General features: G+C 41.7%; 1 protein-coding gene across 1 annotated transcript; it reads left to right on the top strand.

Annotated features, from left to right (window-relative positions):
• The first annotated feature begins 16,181 nt into the window (after positions 1–16,181).
• KCTD12 (potassium channel tetramerization domain containing 12) lies at positions 16,182–22,369 on the top strand. Its single transcript, XM_021065731.2, has one exon. It carries the CDS (start codon positions 16,398–16,400, stop codon positions 17,379–17,381), a length of 984 nt encoding a protein of 327 aa, XP_020921390.2. The 5' UTR covers positions 16,182–16,397; the 3' UTR covers positions 17,382–22,369.
• The last annotated feature ends 327 nt before the right edge of the window (positions 22,370–22,696 follow it).

The raw sequence follows: 22,696 nt of genomic DNA, 5'->3' as shown, positions 1-22,696 counted from the left end.
GCAAGTCACCAACAAAGGTTACTTTTGAAGGTGGAAGGAGAATTTAAGTGAAAGGAAAGTTGATTAATGCAGGAGAAGCTGGAAAGCCTCGCTCTGAGGGTGGACTTGGAGCTGCAGCCTTCAGACATGTGATGTTGATAAAGGAGGCAAAAGATACTGAGAGACTGAAAAGGCAAGAGGTGGGAAACGATCTTCCCTTTATCTCCTCTTGGTTAGAAACCCCATTATATGCTCTCCTGCCTCCCTGAACTCCTTATTTGAGGAGAAAAGAATTTCGAAGGCTACTCCCACGGCTTTTAAGTGCTATTTTGAGCAGGCCCTACTCATGGCTCCTTTCCCTTCTTGCACAAGTTGGATTCATTCTATCCTTTTAATCACTCCCTTGCCTACACCTTCATCTCCCTCCCTGGGTAAATCCAACTCTTAGCTTCACCTGAGTAGCTGGAAATAGCTGGAGGAAGAAAACATAGGCCTTTTGATGGTTCTGCAGAGGGTGCATTATTACGGCTTTATCCTGCTGGTAGGACAAAAAAAGAGTTCGCTCACTACTTCTCTGGATGGAATATCTGAAGGTTTGCTCAGAGTGTTTAAATACCTAACACACATTAGTATAAATTTCGCCACCCTAAAGTGTTCTGACAAAGCAAGCAGGGATAGTCATTTGGTCGGTTGAAGTTGCTGTCTAACTAGGAAAAATATTATTCTTAAGTTTAAAAAGAAGAGCTTATTTGAAACATTTGAAACATTAAATAAATGGTTATACCAATATTTTAAAGACATTCAGTTTAAGGAGGTTGAATATGCATACATTATTCTATAATATTATTTTTCTTAGTAAACTCTTTTAGGTGGTATAAAGGAAAAATTTAATTAAGTCCAGGTGATTTTTTTAATCAGTTGAGTTCTCATTCATTCAACCAATATTTGTTGAGTGTACATTATGGGATGTGATAAACATGGAGTTGCTTATTTACTGTAAAATTAGTTTATTGCCTGTCTGCATTCTCTGCTGAGAATAGGAACTCTGCCTGCCTTAGACAGAGCTGTCTCCCCACAACTCAACACAGTGCCTTACATGTGATGGGCATACAACAGCTCCTTCCACTGACTGAAAGAGCATCCCTGAATACCTAGGCAGTGTAGGATGGGTCAGTGTAACTTCTAGTTAGGTGGCTAGAAGGGTCATAAAGGTGATGAAGATTGTTTCAGGAAAAGGGACCAGATAATCCAAACATATATAAAATTCTTAATCATGGAAAAACTATCCCAACTGTTGTTGGGATATGTGAAGGACGCCCGGTTTATATTAAATTGGGTAAGATTAAGTTAAATTTCCAGATTGTGACAATATCATCCATTGGGACTGAATGAAACTGTTTCTTCATGTCTTTAGTATCTCTGTGGATGAGATATTTGTAAATGCAGGGCTGTAGAACGTTTGGGGGCATGGACCAAGGGTAAATGATCAGAGGGCTGATGATATTTTGACTGCTTCTTTTTTTAAAAAAAAATTAATAGATTTTATTTCTTAGGGAAGTTTTAGGTGTACAGAAAAATTGAGTAGAAATTGTAGTGTTTTCCCCCATGCTCCACTGTTTCTTCTATTGTTATAGCCTTGCATTGGTGTGGCACATTTGTTACAATTGATGAACCAATATGAATATGTTATTATTCACAAAAGTCCATATTTTACCTTAGGATTTACTCTGCATTGTACAATTCTGTGGATTTTGCCTATTGCATAATGGCTACTTCAGTTTTTATCTAGCATAATGGCTAAATCATCTGAGGTCTTGGTAGAATGAACAGGTGAGAAACCAATATAATTAAAAATCAATTTGTACGATAAAATGATTTAAATTATGTGGTTTGGTGCTATATTATTTAATAGGTTTTTACTTCCATTGTAATGTATTTACAAAAGCAGATTTTTATTAATATTCACTTGTTATACTTGGATTTATTAAAATAAATGAAAACAGATTATCAAACATTTTGGAAATATTTGATGATAATGAGAGTATTACCCTTGATTTAACAAGAAGAAGAAAATTATGCTGTTTTTCAAATCTGGATATCAAATAAGACAGGGCTTATTTGACTTATAACATCAAATAACAGATTATTGGCATGATTGGTCTACTGGTTGCCATATATCCTGACACACAGGGAGTGTCTAAGATGTATAAGATGTACCTCTATGATTACCATTATGAGTTCTCTAATATTAGAGGTGTTAAGTTTTTTCTTTTTTTTTTTTTTTTTTTTTTGTCTGTTTGCCTTTTCTTGGGCCGCTCCCCTGGCATATGGAGGTTTCCAGGCTAGGGGTTGAATCGGAGCTGTAGCCACCGGCCTACGCCAGAGCCACAGCAACGCGGGATCCGAGCCGCGTCTGCGACCTACACCACAGCTCACAGCAACGCTGGATCGTTAACCCACTGAGCAAGGGCAGGGATCAAACCCCCAACCTCATGGTTCCTAGTTGGATTCGTTAACCACTGCGTCACGACGGGAACTCCTTAATCAAGTTTTAAACCCTTTTTTTTTTTTTTTTTTTGCTATGCCTGTGGCATTTGAAAACTCCTGGGCCAGGGATTGACCCCTTGCCACAGCAGTGATTTGAGCCACAGCAATGATAGCAGTTGATCCTTAACCTACTGAGCCACCAGGGAACTCCAACAGCACCTATTTTTGCATAAGAAGGTGGTGAGGAAAGCTGTTCTCTGAAACTGTAGAATATTAGAAAGGAAGTAGAGATCACCTAGTGCAGCTTTTTAACCCATGTCATGAGTCCCTTCTCTGTTACTGGGTGGGTGTATAGCTTAGATGTACAGCAGAAACGGGAACCCACTCTTGTTGAAATCACCTTTCCCATCGGTGGGTTCTAGTGGGCACTTGCTATTCAAAATGTTTTTCTTAAGCTAAACTTGAATTTTTCCTTTTAATAACTTCTACCTATAAGCCTTAGTTTTCCCTTTAGTCTTGAAAAGACTACAGCTGCCATGCCACCTCTTACAGTATTCCCTTCTATGCTCTTCTACTACCTTCTAGGCTAAAATTAAAAAAAAAAAATCTCTTTCCATTTTACTGTTTTTGTTACATTGTTTTTAGATTCCTCACAACCTTACTTACACTCCTTGAAAATCCACTCTTGCATATTAAAATAATTTTTTCTTCACTTATTATTATTTGTGATGAGGACACTTAACATAAGACCTACCCTCTTAGCAAAACTTTTAGTATTCAAGTGTTGGGAAATATAGGCACTATGCTATGCTGTAGATTTCCAGGACTTATTCATCTTGTATAACTGAGATATTATGCCCTTTGACTAATATGTCCCCGTTTCCTCCTTCTCCCAGCCCTTGCTCTCTGCTTCCATGAGTTTGACTATTTCAAATTCCTCACCTCAGTGGTACTATGTAGTGTTTTTCTTCTGTGTATGGCTTATTTCACTTAGCATATTGTGCTCCAGGTTCATCAATATTGTCCCAAATGGCATGAGTTCTTTCTTTTTAAAGCTCAATTATATTCCATTGTATGTATATACCACATTTTCTTTATCCATTGATGAACATTTAGGTAATGAAAGCAAAAATAGACAAATGGGATTACATCAATCTAAAAAGCTTCTGCACAGCAGGGGAAGTCAATAAAATGAAAAGGAAACCAACAGAATGGGAGAAAATATTTGCAAACTGTTTATCTAATAAGAGGTTAATATCCAAAATATATGAGGAACTCCTTTCCTCAATAGCAAAAGAAGAAGCATCCTAACTAAAAAACAGGCAAAGAAATCAGACGTTTCTCCAAAGATCATCCAAATGGCCAAGTAGTATATGAAAAGGTGCTCAACATCACTAAGCATCAGAGAGATGCAAGGCACGGCCACAACAAGGTAACTCTGAAGAGTGCGATGTCTACATTAAAACATACAGGATGCAGGTTTACTATCAGTTATTGTATTTTTATCATTGCATGCCCAACTTTTCCCTGAAACATGAGGAATTTGACTTGAGTAATTTCTAAGGTCCTCTCTAGTTTTTTAAAAAGCTATTATATTTGGGTGTGTGTGCATGTGTTATGTTACATGCATGCCATCTTATTGGCTTCTTGAACTTGTAGTTGATGCAGAGTGCCAAGTAATTTTTTACCTGAACGTCTGCGAAGCTGCATCTTAAGCAACTGCATGACTTTACATTTATCCTTATTATAGCCTCTGTTGTTTGTTTCTCTGTGTTACTGAAGCCCATGTGGATGATTTTGAATGTTAATTCCCTATTTGTTGGATTAGATGCCCACATGTGCATTTAGTTTTTTATTTTAATTCATTTAATTGTTTTTTGAATTTATTTATTTATTCTGATTTATTAAAATACTGAGTTTATTTCACATGTTTTTAAAAATAATTCAGTGAATTTTATTGTATTTATAGTTGTACAGCCATCATTACAAAGTAATTTTAGAAGCTATCCATCCCAAACCTCCAGTCCACCCTTCCCTCCCCTCCACCTGTCCCCTTTGGTAACCAGAAGATTTTCAAAGTCTGTGAGTCTGTTTCTGTTCTGCAAATAAAGTCATTTGTATCCTTTTTTTTTTAGGTTCCACATATAAATGATATCATATGATGTTTGTCTCCCACTGTCCAGCTTCACTTAGTATGGTAATCTCTTTTGTCTCCTTTGTCTTCCAACACAACATTTTCCATTTTTTCATGTGCAAACTGTTTTTACCTATGTCAATTAAAAATTTTTTTATTACTTAATGAATTTTATTACATTTATAGTTGTACAGTTATCACAACCAAATTTTATAGCATTTCCATCCAAAATCCTCAGTGCATCCCTCCACCCCCAACCTGTCTCATTTGGAAACTATAAGTTTCAAAGTCTGTGAGTCAGTATCTGTTCATTCTGTCCTGTTTTTAGATTCCACATGTCAGTGACAGCATTTGATGTTTGCGTCTCATTGTCTGACTGACTTCACTTAGCATGATGATTTCTAGGTCCATCCATGTTGCTACAAATGCCAGTATTTTGTTCCTTTTAATGGCAGAGTAATATTCCATTGTGTATATGTACCACATCTTCTTGATCCACTCCTCTGTTGATGGACATTTAGGTTGTTTCCATGTCTTGGCTATTGTATATAGTCCTGCAATGAACATTGGAGTATGTGTGTCTTTTCCCATGGTGGACAGAATGAACTTCTTTGCAGAACAGATACTGACTCACAGACTTTGAAACTTACAGTTTCCAAATGAGACAGGTTCAGGGTTGGGGGATGCACTGAGGATGCCCAGGAGTGGGATTGCTAGATCCAATGGTAGTTCTACGTTTAGTTTTCTGAGGAATCTCCATACTGTTTTCCAGAGTAGTTGCACCAATTTACAATCCAACCAACAGTGTAATAGGGTTTCCTTTTCTCTACACCCTCTCCAGCACTTATTATTTGTAGACTTTTGGATGATGGCCATTCTGGCTGGTGTAAGGTGGTACCTCATTGTGGTTTTGATTTGTATTTCTCTAATAATGAGTGATGTTGAATATCTTTTCATGTGTTTTTTTGGCCATCTGTATGTCTTCTTTGGAGAACTGTCTGTCTAGATCTTCTGCCCATTTTTTGATGGGTTGTTTGTTTTTTCGGTGTTGAGCTGCAGAAGGTGTTTGTAAATTTTGGAGATTAATCCCTTGTCAGTGGCTTCATTTGCAAATATTTTCTCCCATTCCATGGGTTTTGTTTTGCTTTGTTTAGGGTTTCCTTTGCTGTGCAGAAACTTTTAAGTTAAGTCCTATTTGTTTATTTTTGTTTTTATTGTCATTACTCTAAGAGGTAGATCTGAGAAGATGTTGTTGTTTATGTCAGAGAGTGTTTGGCCTATGTTTTCCTCTAAGAGTTTTATAGTATCTTGTCTTATATCTAGGTCTTTAATCCATTTTGAGTTTATTTTTGTGTATGGTGTTAGAGAGTGTTTTAATTTCATTCTTTTCCGTGTGGCTGTCCAGTTTTCCCAGCACCACTTATTGAAGGGGCTGTCTTTCTTGCATTGTATATTCTTTCCTCCTTTGTCATAGATTAGTTGACTGTAGGTGAATTCATTTAATTGTTGATAAAATAAAAGGTCTGTAGAAAAGAGCTAAAGCAAACTCTTATTTCCAGCTTTTCTCTTCAGTTCAACATTGTTCCATTCATCAACAATCTTTGAATAGATCTGTCTTAACAATGTATCCTTTTTTTTTTTTTTTTTATGTCTTTTTACCTTTACTTGAGCCACTCCCATGGCATGTGGAGGTTCCCAGGCTAAGGGTCCTATCCGAGCTGTAGCTGCTGGCTTACGCCACAGCCACAGCAGCACGGGATCTGAGCCACGTCTGCGACCTACACCACAGCTCACGGCAATGCCAGATCCTTAACCCCCTGAGCAAGGCCAGGGATTGAACCTGCAACCTCATGGTTCCTAGTCAGATTCGTTAACCACTGTGCCACAAGGGGAACTCCCAACAATATATCCATCTTATTGATTACATTTCTTTAAAGTGTCCAAAAAGATATCAGGAATGATCTTTCAAATCCTTGCAAAAATATAATATACTGTGTCTACAGTATTACCATATTTTGTGAGGTTAACAATGCCATTCAAGAAGGGAGAGTGTTTTGTTTGACCTGACTTACCCAAGGTGAGCTCGTTATGTCTCTGGAAGGCAATTCTCTCTATCTCTCTCTCAGAAACACATCTATTTAATCATCCATTCTGGAATTTTTGTGGGGAGGAATGTTAAGTTGTCTAGTCTCTATTTTTTGGGAACCATCTTTTCTTTTCTCTTTCTTTGGAAAGCAGAATATTTGATTGTCTCATTATGAATAGAAAAGGTCATTGCTTTGATACCCCCTTCATATAGAGCCTAGAGATGGAAGACATGCAAAGGTATGTAGTGGGTGGGAAAAGTGATTTTTGGAGGGAATTTGTTTAGTTACAAAATGCTTTCTTTATGATTTCCTCATGCCTTTTTAATAGGGTTGTTAATAAATGATACATTGAAGATGAATAAATAATAGAGAACATCTTCATTAATGAGTGAGCATTTGTGTGCCTGGTGCACTGGATCCAAACCTGGTTTATCTCTCTGCTCATGGTACCATAGATACAGCAAAGGGTCTCCTCCACCCCCAAACCAACAAGGCTGAGAGTGGAACTACTATAGCTTCTCTGTCAAAAATAGCTTGGACTCCACAAGTCTGCCTGAAATTTGATCATAAATACAGGGGGACTAAGAAGACTAAACTTGCCCACAGATACTCTTACACTGTAATGAGTAGAGGTCAGTTCTTCATAGCTTATAAAGCTATGGCTTCTTACTAATGAACAGGCATCTTTCCTCAAAAGAAGCCGTTTTGCTTCTAATAAAACACTGGAAAGTATGATGGTTAATTTTATGTGTCACCTTAGCTAGTCTATGGTGCCTAGCTGTTTGGCAGCTAGTTTAGATGTTGTCATGAAAGTATTTTAAAGACATGATTCACACAATCAGTAAGCTTTAAGTAAAGGAGATTGTCCTTGATAATGCAGGTGGGCCTCATCCAGTCAATTGACAGTCATAAGGACAAAGAATTGAGGTTTCCCAGAGAAGAAGGAATTCAATGTCGATGTAGCATATGAATCCTGCCTGAGTTTCCATCCTCCCCACCGGCCCTGCAGATTTTAGACTTAAGGCTCTAACTTCAACTCTTGCTTGAATTTGCAGCCAGCTGGTTTGCCATACACACATCCAACTTACCAGCCCCCAATTTCGCAACTCAATTTAAGGAATTTAATCAATCTGTATATCTATCAATTAATAGGTATAGATAGATATAAATATAATGTATAGATACAGATATGCATCCTTTTGGTTCTGTTTCTGTAGAGAACACTGACTGGCAAGGAAGGTGACTTCCCTCTCTATGATCTTCACATGTGACATGTGGAACTCCTGATGGCTCCTGCCATTGCTGGCCATTCACTTTGCTTTCTCACACTTTCTTATAGATCATGGACCATCCTTGACTTCCAGCAAGAGCAGGAGCATAGTAGCCACTTCAAAAATGCTTGAAGGGATGTTGAGTGGAATTTTAAAGAGGAGCTAAACTTCCCCTGCACTGTTGATATTTCTTCCAGCAAAATCTGCTACAGTGATGCAGTCTACATGTGTGTCTTCCTCTTGTGCCTCATTGCAGCCTGGGAGCTACTGGGAAATGGCTGCAATAAGGCACAAGAGGAAGACACACATGTAGACTGCATCACTGTTGCCCTTTGGGGTGGCGTTTTTGCTGCTCTGCCCTCTTTTAGTCTTAGCTCTTCATCAACTCCTGGCATAGGCCTCCTTACAGCACCTCTGCCCATTTCTACCCAGGCTTTCTCTCTCAGGTGTTGCCATGGCTGAACTTGTAGTTAGAGATAAAACTAAGCTATGTTAGTAATTGGCACATGGGATGCAAAGTCTAGGATGAGAAATAAGCTCTAAAGTGCAGAGTTCCAAGCTGTCTAGATTTTTACTACAACTTCCAGCCAAAGAGCAAGTTTGTGAGAAACGAGTAACTCCTGGGAAGAATGAGGAACTGCCAATGAAATGCCATCGACTCTGCCCATTTTTGATGCTGCCAAAGAGGTGTCATCCATGAGAAAGAGCAGTAAAAGCTAGGAGGAGAGACTCAGCAAAGAACTGATTGGACTAATGAAGTCAGTGGAGAGAGAGGAGTGGGAGAGTGGAGGCAGAAACTTATGTTTATGATGTGTCCATTATGTGCTAGACACTATGAAATGAAATGCTTTATATCATCTCATTTAAACCCTTAGAGTCTGATGAAGTAGCGTTTTTGCTTCATTCTCAAAGAGCTGAAGTTCAGAATATATAAATAACTTTGTCTGATATCTTAGATTTTAAGCAACAAAGCCTTGAGTTCCCTGGTGGCCTAGTAGTCAGGGATCTGGTGTTGTCACTGCTGTGACATGAGTGAAATCCCTGGCCTGGGAACTTGTGCATGCTGTGGCTGGGGGCCAAAAAAAAAAAAGTAACAAAGCCATAAGAATAAGAGGTTCTTCCAACTCCAAAGGGTATGGCTTTTCTCATCTACATTTTACTGTAGGAAAAGAAACTGATTTTCTAAAAACAAATCATCTTGAGTAATATAAAATTTAGCATCGTTTGAGGCTATTTCCCTACTATGAAATATCATGCATATTTCTCCACTAACTGGAAAGCAAATTGGGGAAAGGTGTTTTTCCCCTCTTAATTATATCAAGCAAATGATCTTACAATTACATAAGTAGTTGCCCATTATTGTCTAGCCTGTAGCTTGGCTTCTTGTCCAAACCTCACAGTGAAATATGCAGACTTTCTGGAACCACATATTAAAATCTTTGCGGTTGAATCAGCCTTTCTTCTTTCTGAGTAACCTAAACTCAATGCTATTCAGCAGAGAATTCCGGGGATGAGAGTTTTAAAACCCAATGTCAAAAGGTGGTCACCTGATAATCGTTACTTTAGTTTCACACTCATGAAAACGGGCCTTGTCCTCATTATTCTCAAACATGTGGGTGTGTCCTGCAGTGTGGTGCCCTGCATTATACCCTTGTAAAGAGAGATCAACCTGAGATTTGGCATAAGTATAAATTAATGCAATGTTGTTCTTGTGAAACCTAGCCCTGAAGAAAATTCCTAAACAGATATGCCAAAAAACATGGGTGATTCTGATATCTCTCCAATAGGAATAGAGTCCCCAAGGTGATTATGTTGAACGACCACCTTCACTGGAGGTGTTAAGTTGAAGAGCACTGAATGCAGAGTCAGGAAGCACCCATTTGTGTGCCAGCACTGCCTCCCAGCATTCTGGTGCTGAGAGGCTATGTCGGTCACCTATCCTCTCTGAGCTTCTTTCTTCATTTGTGACATGGTTGAATAACACCTCTTGAAATTGTGATAATCAAGTGAACCTGAAGATATGAAAGTCCTCACATTAGTGAAGCACCAGAATAGAATGTGATAACTCATTCATGGTTAACTTTTAAGTTTAATAACACAATTTGAAACCAAAACCTTCAGATTCATAGGAAACACCGATGATGTTAATAATTAGCCTTGGTCAGAATTCCAGAATCACTTGTGTGTGACAGCCAGTTATTTTTGTGCTCAGATTGAAATCTAATGCCACAAGTAGAATACTTTGTTCAATTTTACAAGTCCCAGAAGACCAGTGGATGCTGCTTGCCTTTGAATAATGGAACCTAGGTCTCAACTCACTTTATGCTAGTCCAGAGAAAATGAGGTCAGAATAAAATATACTGAGAACCTGGTACTTTGCAAACCATAACGGTATTTTAGAGAGCCAGAAATAAAATCATATTTATTGTGTGTCGGACTCTGGTGAAGAATAGGACAATAGTGTGTCCATCCTGTCTGTGGGTTCAGTGCGTCCTTGTGGGTTCCTACCTGATGCAGGATTTTGCCATCAATAGAAGGAGAAATGAGAGCCAAGGATTTAACTCCTTCCTAATTCTAGTTCTTTCGCAGTAGCTACCTGGAGGTTCTGGTTATCAGTCCTGTAGGTCATAAGCCCATGAATGTTGGAATACCGTTCGTGTCCCTAGCAGGAATAAAGGGCTGCATTATCCTGGTCACATTTACCTTACCTCTCTTTGCCTTGGCCTTGTCATCTGTAAAGTGGGGGAAATTATAGAACCTGTTTCTTCCCTACATATAAGCCATTCATAGAAATGTTTATATATATATATATATAGTTATATACAGACAATGTTTAGAAGCAGATTCTAAAGTTAAACTGTCTTGGTTCAAATCCCAGCTCCATCAGTTATTTGCTCTTATAATCTAAAAATCAGGTAATAGGGAGTTCCCGTCGTGGCGCAGTGGTTAATGAATCTGACTAGGAATCATGAGGTTGCAGGTTAGATCCCTTGCCTTGGATCCCTGGCCTAAGGATCTGGCGTTGCCGTGAGCTGTGGTGTAGGTCACAGACACGGCTCGGATCTGGTGTTGCTGTGGCCCTGGTGTAGGCCAGTGGCTACAGCTCCGATTAGACCCCTCGCCTGGGAACCTCCATATGCTGCGGGAGCGGCCCTAGAAAAGGCAAAAGGACAAAAAAAAAAAAAAAAGTCAGATAATAATAACCTTATAGAGTTACTGTGAGAAATAAAGGTGCTAATACAGGTATAGTTCTATTAATTGGGCTGGCACATAGTAAGTATTATATAAATGCTCGCTATCACATTATTGTTTCCTGGAAAAGCTTCAAATACTGTTTATAAGGATGTAGAAGTGAAAAAATTTTAAATTTCCAACATCATTAACTTTTGTTTCTCAGTTTGGTTCTCAACTACAAAAAATCATATTATAGCAATGTTGGGATTTTCTATTAGACTTAATAATTTGGCAATGTCCCTCACATAACATTTTCTTTCTCTCTTTTTAAGATTAGCTATTGGGATATCTTTCATCAAATCTTCATTAAGATCATTTTATCCCCTGGTTCACTTAAACTTATTTAATCTCTCTGTATCCAATTCTTTTCTTTCCGTGAATGCAAAAAGTCAGTGATTTTTAAAGCCTGCATACAGATAAGATTCACACACATTGGGAGGATGATAAATGAGCTAAACATTCGTTTCGGACAATTTCTGATTCTGTCTCTTCTCCCCTTTCTGTACAGCATTCATTTTAATGTTTCTACCGTTCATTTATTCATTCAGTATTTACTGAGTAGACTTGTCAGGAAACATGATGGGTGTAGGAAATCATGATTCTGACACTTGAATGGTGTTTTATGGTTTACAGATTGTTGTCACATATATTAAATTCATTCAGTCCTCAGAGGGGCTCACTTCATTTCACCCCAGTTCTTTCTCCTCTTTTAACTTTATGTTTTTTCTTAATCTTCCTCATTCCGTTCTCAAATCTTTGATGTACAGAATATTTACTCTGTGCTTTTGGATGGGGTGGGGGGTGGGAAGCTGAGTGGAAGAAAAGGCAATAGGTGGGGAAAGAGCTACAAATCAGATGAGAACATAGGTTCAAAGATGTTTCCAATACCCTAAACTTTAGGATAAAAGGACAGAGCACTGCCTCTTATTTAGGAAAGTACATGACATGTGAGAAGGAACAATGACCATCAATGTATCCATCACTAGAAGGTGGATTGAGATGAGACACAGAGCTAGTGGCTTCCCAAATTCTCTCTTACCCTCTGACACTGAAGCATATTTAACATATTGAAGAAACTGAAGAGTTATGACCCTTCCTTCCCCCATCAACACGCAGGACCATAAGTCCCAGCATTAACATTCTCTATCTTACTTCTTCATGACTTTCCAGACACCAACCTGTAGGCAGGAAATAGAACATACAAAATTAACCAGAAAATTATTCCTTCAGTCTCATATCACCTGTTTCATTCATTATTATACCTCTCATGCACAACCTAGACTTTGGTAAGGAAATCCTGATGGTTTCCTGCAGTAGACCACTCTATGGAGGAAGAATATGTGAAGTGATGGAGAATGAAGGGAGGTAGCATCTAGGCACACAGTATCGCTCACATTTGAGCTTATATCTCTTCAGGGGCACGCTGACAATCACAGGATACAAGCAGATGATGCTGTGAGATGTCCCAAGCTCATTCCTAACCCAGACCCCTTTCACGTGCTTTGCCCTCAGCCTAGAATGCTCTTTCTCCAGAGCTTCCCATGTGGTCTTTCTTATTATTCAGCTCAAAGCCACTTTCATGGAGAGGCTCCCAGCCAGTGTGTATAAAGCAGTATCCCTGTACTCTGTCCCTCTATCCCATTTCACAATTTTATTTTATTCATGGTTTTTAATCTCCCTGAAGTGGATTACCTTATCTATGTATTTATTATATATCTCTCTCACAAGACTCTAAGCCCCAAGAGGGTAGAGATCATTTTTTTAAACATGTTGCTGGAACATAGTAGTAGACTTTTAATAAATATTGGTGGAATAAACAAGTGAGCAATTAGATATTTATCCAATGCCTATTATATACCAGTTATGTTCTAGGCACTGGGGATGTGGTGATGAATCAAGCTAACTCAAATCTATGACCTCTTAGACTTTGTATTCTTTAAAATTAAAAAAAAATTGTACACAGTTTTTAAAGGTTACTTTCCATTTAGTTATTACAAAATACATTCTTGAGCCTATCTTATACCCAATAGTTTGTACCTTCCACTCCCCCCTCCCTATGTTGCCCCTCCCCTTCCCTCTCCCCATTGGTAACCACAAGTTCTTTGTGAGTTTTCTTCCTTTTTGTTATATTAATTTGTTGTATCTTTTAGATTCCATATGTAAGTGATATCATACAATATGTGTCTGTCTGACTTATTTCACTTAGTGTAATGTCCCCCAAGTCCATCTCTGTTGCTGCAAATGGCAACATTTCACTCACTTTTATGGCTGAGTAATATCTGAACTTTATATTCTAATGCAGGGAAACAGTAAACAAAATGGGGAAAGGGACGCTGCTTGAGTGGGGCTGTATGTTAAATAGGGTGACCAAGGGAAAGTTTTGCTACAGAGACCCAAAGAAGGAGAGAAGGGAGGTACCTGAACAAGGTGAAGAGGATAAGATGGGGAGGAGAAATGAGTCTTTCAGCAAAGCCAGCAGGATGTGCAAAGGCCCTGAGAAAAGAGTAGGGCTGGAAACGTGGTTAAAGCAGTGAGCGCCTGAGATAGTGGCAGGGGATGGGTCTGAGAGGTCCTCAGGGGACAGCCCCAATCTCGTAGAGTTTTGTAGGCATTGGCGGTTTGGGTTTTACTCTTTTTTTTTTTTTTTTTTTTTTTTTGTCTTTTTGCCTTTTCTAGAGCCGCTCCCCTGGCATATGGAGGTTCCCAGGCTAGGGGTAGAATCAGAGCTGTAGCCACTGGCCTACGCCAGAGCCACAGCAATGCGGGATCCGAGCCGCGTCTGGGACCTACCACAGCTCACGGCAATGCTGGATCCTTAACCCACTGAGCAAGGCCAGGGATCGAACCCACAATCTCATGGTTCCTAGCTGGATTCTTGCGCCACGACAAGAACTCCTGGGTTTTACTCTTTGTTGAGATGAGATGCCAGTGAGGGGCTTTGAGCAGAGTGACATGATCTGACTTAGGTTATAATAGGATCCTTCTTTTTGTTCTGGTGATAAAACACTGTAGGAGGCAAAGGTGGAAGCAGGGTGGTGGTGAAACATGTGAATAGCCTGGAAGAATTCTGAAGGCAGAACTGACAGGATTTGCCGCTACAATGAAAAAAGTAATGGTACAAAATTATGTACAAAATTGATACAAAGAAGGCTTTTCTTGGATTTACAGAAAAGAGACTTTTTTTTTTCCCCCCAGGTCTGTGACACTGATATAACAAATAGTAGCACAGCCACCTAGGCATTCAGCATGGGAACTTGGAACTTTTGTGTCAGCTGTTATTATATCAAAGACAAAACCAACCAAACAAAAAAGCGTGGTCAAATAAATTCAGTACCAAAATCTGTACTTGCAATTAAGTGAGCTGGTTTGGGGCTTGATCTTAGTACACTGACATGAAATGAGATAATTGTTCAGCAGACGTAAACCTTTTAAGTGAAAATGACACATCCGTGAGGGGACTGTAAAGCTCATTGGGTAGTTATGTAAAAGGGGAAACATTTTTATCAAGAACAAAGATCTCGCCTGATATATACTGATTTGACAGTCTGTTTTTCAAACTTGATCTGATAATTCCTTAGATCTCTGACCCTTGCCTACCCGGTGACACTGATGGCGCTTTGGAGCCTACTCAGCCTTGCGTTCTTCTACCAGTGAGGCCACATAGCTGGTGCACAATAGATACTCATCGACTTGCTGATTAGACATCCTTCACCACCCACTCTTCCGTCCCCTTTCTGCGGTTCTCAGGAGCACTTTATTTACCAAAGTCAGAGATCAGATCATCACTCACAAATGCGAAATTTCAGAATGCGTGGGGGTTAGAGCAGGTGGAAGGAGCCATTCAAGGCCCCACCCGCCACGTGGTAACGGGCGAATGAGAATGTGGAGGGAGCAGGAGTTAGAAGACCACAAGGGATCTGGAGAGGGCCTTCCAGTGTTCGAGGACCCTGAGACTAGAAGGAATTTAGAGCGGGATGAACGGAGTGACCCAGGCCCGAGGGAGCAGGGGCACTGCACCTCTGGGAGGATAAAGACGCAGAGGTTGAAAGGGAGGTTCTCCAAATTACATTAGATCTTCTAACCCTCCAAGTCTCAGAACGCGATTCACCTGGGGCCACGGAGACGGAGCCTTCCCTTTAGGCCTCGGCAAACACGTCCCTTCAGGCTCAGCAGGAGGCAGCGTCCGCTACCTAGAGGGGAACGCGCCCCGAAGCCACTGCTTTAACTCACCCAAGTTCCCCCACTGCTATTTCAGCCCATTTCCTCCAATTTTGAGGTAGTCCCAACTAACGAGCTTGCGTCTTTACCCAGAAAATCCTGCAGCGGGATACCGAGGTTAACTTTTTGTTTGTAGGGATTTTTTTTTTTTTTTTTTTTTTCCCGAGGCTACACGTCCTAGCGAACAAAATCTAGCTGCCTCCGGGCTGAAGCGGGCCCACCCCAGCGGGCGGTCTTTCCATATTTTTGGTCTCTGGAACTTTCAGCAACGCGGCGATCGGCGTGTTTACGAAGAGGCACAGTTCCCGTGTTCAAAGCGGCTAGGTGGGGGGAGGAGGGGCGGTCAGGCACTTCCACTCTTCGGGTGAGGAGAGCCTGAAAGTTTACGTATTCCTTCCACTGGCCCCGGAGCGCTTAGGAGGGAAAGGGGCGTTCTGATTGCCTCTTCAAAGACGGCTCCTCTGCCGAAGCGCAGATCCCAGGCTCCGTCCACTCTGGAAGAGGATGAAAGTTGGGCGGGAGCGGGAAGGGGATGGAGCGCGGGTCGAGGAGGGGTGGGGAAGTCGGGGCGCCCGGGCGGCGCGCGAGCCGGGGTGGAGCCACCAGCTGGCCACGGCGTCAGCGTTTAAGATGCAAATCGATTCACCGCTCCACCGCCCCCTCCCGCCTAGGGAGCGAGGCTCGGCCGCTCCGCAGCCGCCCCCGCCTCCTGCGCGCAGCGGCGCTCGGGCGGGCGGCTCTACTTAAGCGGCGTGCGGGCCGCCACCCGGCACTCCCCTGGAGCGCGCGGGCGAGGCAGGCAGAGCGCAGCGGGGCTCGCGGGGGCGCACAGCGGCGCGCTCGCAGGGTGCGCTCGGCTCCGCGCGGCTCCCGGCGGCAGCGGCGGCAGTGGCCGGGGCGCAAGGCTGAACGAGCGTCCGGGAAAGCGGCGGCTTCGGCGCGCGGCCCGGCTCCTGGCCACTGCCCTAGCCCGGCCACCTCTTGGCCATGGCTCTGGCGGACAGCACTCGTGGATTACCCAACGGGGGCGGCGGCGGCGGCAGTGGCTCCTCGTCGTCCTCGGCGGAGCCGCCGCTGTTTCCTGACATCGTAGAGCTCAACGTGGGGGGCCAGGTGTATGTGACCCGGCGCTGCACGGTGGTGTCGGTGCCCGACTCGCTGCTTTGGCGCATGTTCACGCAGCAGCAGCCGCAGGAGCTGGCCCGGGACAGCAAAGGCCGCTTCTTTCTGGACCGAGACGGTTTCCTCTTCCGCTACATCTTGGATTACCTGCGGGACCTGCAGCTCGTGCTGCCCGACTACTTCCCAGAGCGCAGCCGGCTGCAGCGCGAGGCCGAGTACTTCGAGCTGCCCGAGCTCGTGCGCCGCCTCGGGGCGCCCCAGCAGCCCGGCCCCGGGCCGCCGCCGCCGCCGCACTCGCGGCGCGGGGTGCAGAAGGAGGGCTCTCTGGGTGACGAGCTGCTGCCTCTCGGCTATGCGGAGCCCGAGCTGCAGGAGGGCGCCTCTGCTGGGGCGCCGTCGCCCACCCTGGAGCTGTCTAGCCGCAGCCCGTCCGGGGGCGCGGCTGGCCCACTGCTCACGCCTTCCCAGTCGTTGGACGGCAGCCGGCGCTCGGGCTACATCACCATCGGCTACCGAGGCTCCTACACCATCGGGCGGGACGCGCAGGCCGACGCCAAGTTCCGGCGAGTGGCGCGCATCACCGTGTGCGGCAAGACTTCGCTGGCCAAGGAGGTGTTCGGGGACACCCTGAACGAGAGTCGGGACCCCGACCGGCCTCCGGAGCGCTACACCTCGCGCTATTACCTCAAGTTCAACTTCCTGGAGCAGGCCTTCGACAAGCTGTCCGAGGCGGGCTTCCACATGGTGGCGTGCAGTTCCACCGGCACCTGCGCTTTCGCCAGCAGCACCGACCAGAGCGAGGACAAGATCTGGACCAGCTACACCGAGTACGTCTTCTGCAGGGAGTGAGCTCCCCACACCCCTCGCGACTCCAACGCACCCATTCCCTCTCCTTCCTGGCCGGTAGAGGATTCTAGATTTTTCCTTCCCACCCCGTGTTCTCCCATCCCCCATTCCCACCTCCAGTAGCCGGGCCAGACCCACGATGCTCCCACCCCAAACGCGCGCGCGCGCGTACACACACACACACACACACACACACACACACACACACACACAAACACTTTAAGAACCTGCAGCCGCAGATCCTTTGGGCTTCTTCTCTGGACCCCATTAACCGAGAGAGCCCAGACGTTCCCCTCCACCCCAAGCTTCCTCTGCTCCCTGCCTCAAACCACCCCTCCCCCAGATTGTCCTTGAGTCTGGATCTAGTGGGGCAGTGTGGCCACAGAGTCACCGAGAACCTAGGAATGACTGAATCGTTCCGAACCTGATTGGACCCTGTCCAGTGTGTAGAAGATTCCTTGAAATCTTCTGAAGCCCTGATGACTCATTCGCGGTTTAGGAGATCAGAATCGATAGCACTGACTGAGAATAGTTAGTTTTAAAAGGTCATTCATTACACAGTCTTTTGACCCTCTTTAAAGGTAGGGTTTTAGAAGTGTAGATGGAAAACTCTGGAGCCGGAATTAGAATCCCGCGGAGGCAGCTGAGTGACTATAAATGAATAAAGTTCTGAAAAGTTACAGGTAGAGATAGGAGAAAATCTAGTGTTGGCGCAGTGAAGGAGCGTATGGTTTCCGTGCAGATTTAAAGGTCTTCGCCTGTGGATTAAACTTGTCGAAAGTTCCCCTCCTGCCTGAGGAGGCACCCTTTCTCCTGGGCTCACCGCCAGAAACCCTCGGTTCGACTGGTTGACATGGCAGCCATTGTTGGCAAGAGGGGAGAGAAAGCTGCCGAGGACAAGGGCAAGACAGCCCAGGTCACCAAGTACTGCGGGAGGTTACCTGGCTGTGACTGTAAATGCAGCTGGGTAGTAATGCACGTCGTGGGTATTCGGAAATCCCACTTTTTTGCAGTGAATGGCAGTAGGACCTTAGCTGTTAAGACTGGGGGGGGGGGGGGGAGGAAGGAGGGTAGGAGGGGGTGGGAAGGGAGGAGCAGACATACTCATTGATTATTTGAAAGTTGGAAGTTTGTGCCATCCATTTGAGTTCATGCACATTAACAAAATAGCACACGAAAACATGCAAAGCATTTTATAAAGATTAATCACAGATCTACTCTTACCTGGCAGTTTATTGAACTAACTGTTTTGAGTCCTAATCTTAAAGTTGCTGATGCTTATGTAACCTAACCAAAGAGTAACCCAGTAGGGTTTTAGTTTTTGAACTTTATTTTCGTGTTGATTATAAGCCTTGATTTTAAAGTCCATTTCCTTGAGCAAAATATGTTTGATTTGGATGACTTAAACTTAAATTCTCTCATTAAAAATCCTTCTTTTCTCGAAGCCCAGTCAATGTTGACTTCTGGGCAAGCCTGAAAATGCCACTTTCCTGCAGGTGGTTTGACATTAAGGTGGAATCTTTTCAAGTGACAGAGCTGCGGAGAAATAGATGTGCCAAAGGCTGCCATCTGTAGATAGCTGTAAAGTGGAATATTTTTAAGTGAAGGCAAATAAGTACTTAAAAGTGAGCTGAGCAATAAAATGGTGTTCCAGGTAAATGCAACAGAAACAGAAGGAGACCTGGTTGCCTTATACCTTTACTCTAACTTGGAATAAATCCCCACTGTATATCATATCTACACCGTAAATGAAGGGAAATGAATCCTTGTCTTTCAAACTGTGAGGATCCTTTGAATATTCTGTGATGATGGAGAAGACTTTCCTTTTTCATTTGTTTTAGCATCTTTCTCTGAAGTATGTTTTTAAAAGATTTTTGTAAGGGTCGTTTTTCAGTGTTTAAATTAGTGCTATTTTTTTCTTTTTAAAAATGAATCTTGTACTGTATCTTACTATGTCTATAACAGATGTTAAGAATTGGAACAGTTTTATTCTTAGACTCATGTGATCCAATCTGTATATACCATATATAAACATTTTACACGAATCATTTAGTTTTTTAATTCATTTACTAATGCTGTAAACTTCCCTATATTTACCCCCAGTAACTTGCATCAGATGGTGTATATGCTAAAGCAACATGTTTTAATGAGTTTCTTATATCCTTGTCTATGGGGAAATTGGGTTAGGGAAAAAACAAAAACAACATAATTATAAAGCTGAATTTGCTCCATACTTTTTTGCTTGGATATTTGTTGTATGCTAACATGTTGATTAAACTGTCCACTTAAATCAAGGTACCTGTATTTTTAATCCACTATTTCTTTTTTTTTTTCCTAATTGGGAAAGAGAAGGATTTGAGGTCTTTCATTGGAGTTACATTTTTAGAAAAGTAACATTAGCTTTATACACAAAGGCTGTAATTGTAAGGGAGGCGGAAGCAGAAATTCAGGAAGTTGTTATTTGCTTATGTGCATCATATTAGGTAATGCATCAGACTTCACTTTGGTTTGAGGCCTGAAATGCTTTAGGAATGTCGCTCACCAGCCAAAAGTGAGTGGCACAGAAATGTCTCCACCCCATGTAGTGTTCTGTTAGATGGTGCAACACAAAGCGCATAATTGAGAACATCTCGGGACAGATCAAAAGCACTGACAGACATATGGCAAGACTGAGATTCTGATTTTCTTTGTTACATCTGCTCAACTCCGGGAGTCATTGGAAACTGCTTAAGTTTTGTCTCTGCCACTCAAGTCTTAGAAGTTTTATCTTGTAAAACTATTCCACTGCTTTATGCACACATCTCGCTCCCCCCACATCATTGCTGCCCTGCAGTGCACCTCTGCCCCTTTTATTGTCCGAAGACCAGGAATTGAATGGTTAGATATAGTAAAGCAGCCTCTCTTTCTGTGATGACCATCTCCTCTAAAGTTGAAAGCTGATACATGAAAACATTCTACTTTCAGCCCAAAGTAAAGGCCGGGTAGGAAACTCATTTTTACATTGGGTAGATGGTACAGTTGAGGAAAGATGACTTGGCCTGGACACTTTGGGGTCCCTTCTCCACCAGGTGCTTTAGGCCACAGAAGGACCCTTAGTGGTCTGCCAAGTGGGCTGGAGTATTGGTTGTCATCTGTGAGCTTGGATGAGCTCTTGAGGGTCCGTTTGAGTAAGCCCTCCACAAATATTCAGTAACCTGGGAGGGTGTCATAAATTATTCAGAAATTATGACTGTATTAATCTGACTCAGAGTAGCATACATTTACATATATAATGGCTCTCATTACCATTTGGTTCATAAATACTACTGAGTGACATTAGATTTTAATAACAAATTTAGCTTTTTAAAAAGAATTGTTGACAGTGGTGGTTAAAAAAACAGGTACCATATTCAATGCTTTTGCACCAAGTGTTTGACAGGTTGTCTATTTTTTAATACACATCGGCTATGAACCACATTTGTTCTAATATTTCAAATTATATATTGTGGAAAATATTTCTTGAATGTGTGAGGCTTAAGTTTTTTTCTCTTTCAATATGATTTTTATTCTTGTGTCTTATTTGGTTTTTGCATTGATAGCAAAGTGATAATTTATAATACTAGCCAAAATTGACTTCTCTTTCAAACCAGATCCATGTATACATGGGGCTTGTTGCTTCTCTGGGTAAATGCTTTATCTGTGAATTTTCAGACAAAGTGGGCAACTGGCAATGCTCATAACATATTCCAATTTTTATTGGAATTTTCCATGGAATGTTATTATTACATTAAAGCTATGTAAGGTGAAGCTTTGATAATTTTTTACTTTTAAAATTATGATAAATTCTAATCTAATATTAAAAAAAATTTTTGTACTCCACATGAAAAATGCTAAATTATAGTGCAGGCATTTAGGAAAGTATTGAGGGATTGAATTCCTTAAGAATTTCTTTTCTAGTTCTGAGTCATAAATACTCAATTGACTTAAATTTCTAAAATTGTAAACTGAGTCTTTTTATTGTAAATCTACCATAGTAAAGCCTTTGGAATTTTTTTTCTGCTTTTTCCTTGTTACAACTCATTTAAAAACCGAATTAGTTTTCTTAGGTGACATAAACCTGTCTCTTGAGAAATAAATAAAACACTCTTGTGTTTCCAGTGGCTGTAGGACCTGAAATGTGTTTCCTAGAGACGGAAACACATTCTGTTGAAGTTAACTTTTCTTTGTCACAATTTTGGATAATAAACATCTAAAAGTATTAATGTTTAAAGACTTATATTCTCTACTGGGGCCCTTAAAATTTAGATGGAAGAAATCCAACCAGAATATTTATATTAGAGTATAATCTCATCTGGTAGGATGAACTAACTGACCATGAATACGTTTTTGTGATTTTTTTCCCCCCAGGTTGTCTTTTCTAACTTTAAATGTGTTCTGAGATATGCGAACATTAATTGTAATGTCAACTATTATACAACTGTCTTTGCAACTTTATAGGCAGGTGAATTTTGCTGTTACTAATGGCCATTCATTTATAATCTCTGAAATAGCGTTTGTGGCAGTTAATGACAAAAGTTAAAATGTCCATTATGGATGTTAATTTTGAAGAGCCAAATTACATGTTATTTAAATTTTTCTGGGCATCTGAAAAACTCATCTGCTAAACAACGTAAGTTTCCTCAGCGTCATCTAGGATTATGAAATTGTTGCAGATGTTATCAAAATTGAAGGAGAAAGGGGAAAAAAATCATTACACAATGATCAGACTTTTCTAACGAAACAGCCAAGGAAATAAAATCCTTCCATATTTCAAAAACTGATGAAGTCTTTTCAGACATATCTGAACTTTGAGAATTTCCTCAATCATCTAAATGCCCTAGAGATTTTGGTTCTCTCTGTTCACAACCAGTTGTATAACAAATGCTCAATAGTGTTTTCCTCCCTGTGTGTGAAGTAATGAATCATTGGTTATGTGACTTGTTATGTATTCTATTAAACACTAAAGAATAAAACATTCACTCCTTTGATTATTCCTCTTAGCTGGTGGGTGTGGATTGGTTCAAATGCTGGTTCAATTTCATTTAAGTGTTTCTCTAAATACTGAGAATGCTTCCTAAACTGTTGCGGGGCTAATGCCATTGGAAGGACTCCTTGCTAGGAATTGGCCAGTTGGGCCCGAGAGTGAAGGGTGCTCTTTCCCCAGAGTTTATTGTCAAGAATCCTGTTGTCAAGGGGGCTTGTCCTCCACGAGGAGGAAAAATCCTTCACAGACGTTTTCTATGACCTCAGTCGTTGCATCACATGTGAATAATTTTGAACACGGGGAATGTAGGTAGAGA

The sequence above is a fragment of the Sus scrofa genome, chromosome 11 (genome assembly GCF_054392235.1).
Source record: "Sus scrofa isolate SSC_HxYL_T2T_F1_AM1 chromosome 11, Sscrofa_HxYL_maternal_Yorkshire_Landrace_v2.0, whole genome shotgun sequence".
In the NCBI taxonomy this organism is placed as follows: domain Eukaryota; kingdom Metazoa; phylum Chordata; class Mammalia; order Artiodactyla; family Suidae; genus Sus; species Sus scrofa.
The sequence above is the reverse complement of the archived record's forward strand: the minus strand, read 5'-3'. Positions and strand labels throughout refer to the sequence as shown.

Coding starts and splice junctions, on each gene's coding strand:
- KCTD12 (XM_021065731.2), top strand. CDS start 16,398: ATGGCTCTGGCGGACAGCACTCGTGGATTACCCAACGGGGGCGGCGGC.